We start from the raw sequence: 6,000 nt of genomic DNA, 5'->3' as shown, positions 1-6,000 counted from the left end.
TTATGGTTTTTAACTTGATTCTTACCATTCCATACAGGAATGAACTTGAAAAACTAAACAAGTAACGGATTATTGTTTTTAGTTCTTCTATCCTTTATTGAAAACATGTAGTATATGATAATTAGAAATAAAATAGTTCTCACGTACAAAGAATTGCAATACTGTACAAATTTGCAATAATCTTAAAAAATATTTAAGTTAAAAAATTAATGAGATATAAAATCAAAGCACTTAAAAATCAACAGAAAAAAAAACTAACTATATTGTTTAGAAATTAACAATGTACATTAAATTTTTTAATATTGTATTCTTTAAACTGACTAAAATGGAAATTTAGTTTTAAAGCCTCTTAAAAGTGTGTTCTAAAACGCGTAACTAACGCATGAACGAAAAAAAGGAATAATGCTTTTTTGTTGCTGCTTTTTTTCTACTTTTACGTCTCTTTTTTTTTGCACCAGACATAGTTTCTTATATCTTCAATTTCTTTAACTTAAATGCTCAAATTCGTTTGTTTTTTAACACTGACTTTAGCTCAGTATAGCTATATCTGACTGAAATGTCATTAAACTTAACCATATTTAAAGCAATTTGCCTTCCACAAAAATAACCCTAAGTTAGTTTTGATTTGAAATATATATCTTAACGAATATTAAGTTTTCAAATACCTAAGAGTCTGTTTTTTTTTTTTTTAAATTGCTGATAAACAGTAATTTTCAATTTAATATCACAAATAGTAAGTAAAATGTACAGAAGAAGTTCAATTTGCATTCTTAAATTCTTCCTACAAATAAATTCTTCTTCCTACTAATTTTTCTTAATACTAATACTAATAAAATAGGAATAAATATTATATTAAGTCATAGTAATAATAATTTTCCTACCAGTAACTTATGGATTTTTTTGAAAAAGGTTAAACTAAACAAATTTGTTCCGAAATCTCTTATATCGAAAATATTGTTATATTTATTGTAATTAAAAAATAATAAAACCAAAGTATTACACGAAAAACTCTTATAATGCTTGAAAATGTTATCCCTAGTTAAATTTTATCAGGTCAAAGGGTCAGTAAAGGGATTTGCTAAATAGGTAGCAACAATTCGACTGTTTTGTGTAATAAAAATTATTAATATTTAAGTGCTGAAAAATGAATGGGAAAAAGATTCTAGAAAACAATATTGTGGTAAGATGAGTGACGTCGAGAGTGTAATTGACAGAGGGGAAAAAAATGAAACAGGGGTTTTCTTCGATTATCTTAAAGGAAAGTGAACTTGCAAGTCTTATTTTTTTATAACTATCTTCAGGTTACGCCTTTTAACCTCGCCACAAACAGATGATTCCGCCCCTATTTGAAACGTCATGTATACGTCACGTAGATGGCGCTGTAAAATTCAAGCGCGCAAAATAAAGCATGGATGCCCAAAATGATTCTTCCAGATTTATTTCATTTATTAACATACATACAAACCAAAAGCAAGTTGTAAACTACACCTCAAGTTATATTTTCTTATATACATTTTTAGGAAATATATTTTCTTACTTAATATTTTATAGCTTTTTTAAAATTTAAATATATTGAAATAAATTATTTATTAATAAAAATGAAATTTACAACTAAAAGAGGCCGTTTAATAATGATTGTTTCTGTAATTTGCGGAATTGGTGCAATGTGTTTGGGTGGTGTATTAATTGGATTTTTTGACGAAATTGTACGATACTTCATGAAAAAGGTATGTACTGTTTTTTATTCTTTTGAAAAAAATATTCCAATACATTTCAGTTTTTAACTTTAATGGAATTAAAGTGATGAAGATTTATAAATCTATTTGTTTTATTTTTGAAAAAATACATTATTGTTTTGTTAATTTTTTAATCTTTGTGTTACAGTTATTTAATTAGAACGTATAATGTTTAAGGAAAATAAATTTATTTAATTTAAATAAGGAAAAAAATTAGTTTTTAAGGAAGAAAAATTATTTTTGGAATAAATAATAATGTGAACCTGATATTGAATTTTAAAAATTAAAGTTCTACCATTAACTTTTTAATTACTCAATATTTTTTCTTTTTTAACATTTTCCTATTAAACATTATTCAATATATTATAAATATATTTGCTATTCGTAATTAGGTTTTGACTGGCTTTCTTGATAGTTATTTATAAGTTGCGTTTCGCAATTATTTATTACATTTATTATATTAAATTAAATTTAAAAATGTAGGGTTTTAGAAAAAGAAATTATCACTGAAAATCAAAGGTAAAAAATGAATAAATAACCATAAAAATTTTTATAATTGTAACATTAAAAATAAATATCTATTTTTTTATCGAATATTTTGAGTTCCATTTGAATACTTAATATCATTTTCCGTAAACATTTATCAATTTTATCTCGATAAATAAATATATACTTTTAAAAATATAAAATAGTTTTTTCTTGATTATACTAATGTGCACCAGCACTTATTTATCAATTACGTGCTTAACTCATTAAAAAAAAATTTTTTTTGTATGTTATCTTCTAAACATAATTATTACTCTTAGAATAAGTTTAGAATATAATTACGTCAACATAAGATTTCTATTTCGTATCTTAGTTAAAAACAACTCTCTATTTTACAATGCTGTAAAATATTTTTAGGAAAGTACAATTCAGGGGTGATTAATTATGAAAACAATTTAAGGTCATTATCAACTTTAGAATGCATTCAAATGAGTTTGTTTCTACATTCCTTATTATCTTATCTATTTTACTCTTATCTTTTCAAATGGTTAAAAATATTTTAGTAGTGAATGATTTTAATTATATCGCGTCACTGAATTGTAACAGTAACCGAATTTCATTAAATGTAAAGTTTTAATCAGTTAATAGAAAAATTAAAATATGTTTTTCTGCTACGAATAAAACGTAAATAATTTAATTCAAACATATTTATTATTATTTTTAATAATCAGTGATTTCATTTGTGTATTATTGCAAAATAATGATAGTAACCGAATTTCATAGAAAAGGGAGTTAAGTTTTTTTGTAAAAAATGTAATTTTTTCTGTTACATGTAAAACACAAAATTTTATAAAAGCGTCAGCTGTTAATGTTTTAAATAATCAATGATTTTATTCACAAAATATTGGTAATAACATAATTTCATTAAATACAGTTTTCTCGTGGAAAATTAAAACATGTTTTTGTTGTAAGACGTAAAACAAAAAATTACACTAGATGTTAATATTGCTACAATGAATAATTCAACTTATATAAAATTCGTGAATAATAATAGTAGCCGAATACCAGTAAATGTAGGGGAAATTGATCTCGTGGATAATTAAAAGACGTTTCTGTTCGATGTCAAACCCTTAATATTTATAACAACATCAATTATTAATCAATTTAAAGTTTTGAATTTTGATCAATAAAAATGCATTTAAATTTTGAAAATTTTTCAAAATAAATTAGTATTTCATTTTCTTCTGTTGATTATCATTTACCATTTTTAATGCTAAATTATTTTAAAAATAAATTTATTTTCAATAGGAATTTAATAAAATTTTTTGCACATTTAATCCGTTTCTAAGCCATACAAATTACGTGATCAGATTTAAAATATTAAGGATTAAATTTGTATTGTTTAATGATAATTCAATGTAGCGAATAAAAAGATATTAAAAATCTCTCAAACATATCAATTGAATTATTTTAACAAGTAAACAAAATTTTTTTCGCTGTGGTTTATTCATTCTCGAAAAATTCTGTTCAACATTAAACCATAGCTTCGTTCAAATTAATTTATCGGTAAAATTAATAAATAATCCGTTCAATTTAAAACTTATCAAGGATTTAAATTGAAACATGTTTCTGTTCAAGTCGAACTTTACTATTGTGCAATTAAGTTTAAAAAGAATTAGTTTGCACAATAATATGGTTCAATTTGGCACCTTATGATGGTGGCAGGAATATTTGAACGATATTATGCTATGGTTCAACACTGTTAAATATTTCTCACAATTTTTAGGGGTGGTTTTTAGTTTATCCAACTCAATAAAAATTTTTATTTTTCATTGATAAGAAAGTATGCGACAGGGATAACTTATACCACGCATATTTCAAATAAACAATAAAATTAAAATGTTAATCATAAGGTGAAGCATTTAAACACCAAAGCAAAATTTCCGTATTTTCAATGTGACAAACAATGAAATTATATTCTCATTTAAACAAAACATCCATGTTTTCAGTAATTCCACCGGGTTTTCCTATTCCGAGACATTTTTTCACGCATCACTTGCTATCTGTATTGTATTCTTTCCAACATTTTAATAATCGGATATTCGTGTTTAGGATCCTTCCATAACTTAATTATTTGGAATATTCTGAAGGTGAAATATTTCTCGTTTCTTAACCTGAATCGAAATTTCATTTTCATGATTTTTTTATATTAATGAGCCCACCGGTCAAGTAAAGAATGTAACATAAGATTTATGTAACTTTTTTTAAATAGTCTCTTCTTCAATATTTCGCGAAAAACGTTCTTTTTACAAGAGTTTATACATTTGTATAAAATTTTATTTTCTATTGCTCGCTGTTGTTTTCGAGGTTTTTTAATTTTTCAGCAATTTTGTCGAAAAAAAGAATAGAAATGGAGTTGATTGATTAAATGTAAAAATAAGAGGAAAAATCTTACATAATATATTTTTCAATTATACAATATATATATATATATATATATATATATATATATATATATATATATATATATATATATATATATATATATATATATATATATATATATATATATATATATATATATATATATATATATATATATATATATATATATATATATATATATATATATATATATATATATATATATATCCCGAAATTCAGTAACTTTCTTCGGTGAATATTCGCATTCAGTTAGTTACATCAATAAATGTTCGAAATATAGTCATGATTCAGTCAAAATTTAGTCATTAATATCATTACTTTGCTCCTACACCAAATGTTCAAATGAAAAGGTGTTTAAAATTGTTTTCTGCTTACAATCCTTCCATCAGGGTATGCTGAATGTCGACTGGTGTATGAGAACTAAGGAGAACTGGAAAAAATAGTTTCTAACATTCATCAAAGCTTCTAAGGTGTCTATCGACATTCACTTAAGTCCGGAATATCTCCGGGAAGGAGGAGACTTACATAGTTTCCTAGATGGATATCTGAAATGCAGTTATTATTTAGTCATTGTTATTATGACAGTCATTATTAATATTTATTCCATACCAGAAACTGTCGACATTCAGCAGTAAAAATATTGATTTACATTAATTTCCTCTTACACTTTTTCCACTATGATATGAAAATTTTACACCGACCAGCCCTGATTTAGGGCATACGAGTAAATGTTTATTAAAATCTGAAAATCATTACAATACATAAAATACTTAACAAACGTAAAATTCATAGAATACATGGCAGCAGCCCATGAATATGGCAGGCGAGTAAGTTTGTATAAGAAAACAATTAAAGCATAAAACAGTTTGGCATATTCACCAATTGTGCGTATTGCCAGCTAAAAGTTACTCAACAGAACTCTGTCCAACAGGGTCAAAGGATCTCCATATAAAAATGAATTACTAACACAACACATGATAACCCATGAAAAAATTGAACGGATTTAAAACTATAGGTCAAAAGACCTTTATAGAGTTAAACGATATCAAAATTTATAATAGTTGAAACAATTAAGCACATTAAAATGACAAAAGCATCACAATGGCTAGAAAGCAAATTTAAAAAAGATCGCCTAAAACGGTAGTATGTAAAATTCCACTATGATATGTTGAACGTTAGTATTGCTAGTGTAAGAGAGAAAAATTCTTTTTACAGTTTAGAACATTCATCAAAGATACTAATGTGAATATCAGCATTCACCTGCGGATGTCGACATTTACTAATTTTGGACTTTTATAGTAAATTTATACACTATTCTTTTTTCTTATTTTTC

At 24.6% G+C, this 6,000-nt stretch overlaps 1 protein-coding gene across 1 annotated transcript in view; it reads left to right on the top strand.

The window, feature by feature from the left end:
* Window positions 1-1,431: 1,431 nt before the first annotated feature.
* Window positions 1,432-6,000, top strand: part of LOC107443634 (platelet glycoprotein 4) — an 82,436-nt gene continuing 77,867 nt past the window's right edge. The window contains exon 1 of the mRNA XM_016057570.4: window positions 1,432-1,727. Coding sequence (XP_015913056.2) covers window positions 1,599-1,727 — 129 coding nt within the window. The 5' untranslated portion in view covers window positions 1,432-1,598. The remainder of the gene's footprint in view (window positions 1,728-6,000) is intronic.

Source organism: Parasteatoda tepidariorum, chromosome 12, assembly GCF_982258835.1.
Source record: "Parasteatoda tepidariorum strain Cologne lab strain chromosome 12, Ptep-v5.0, whole genome shotgun sequence".
Classification (NCBI taxonomy): domain Eukaryota; kingdom Metazoa; phylum Arthropoda; class Arachnida; order Araneae; family Theridiidae; genus Parasteatoda; species Parasteatoda tepidariorum.
This window is presented reverse-complemented; position numbering and strand designations above follow the sequence as displayed.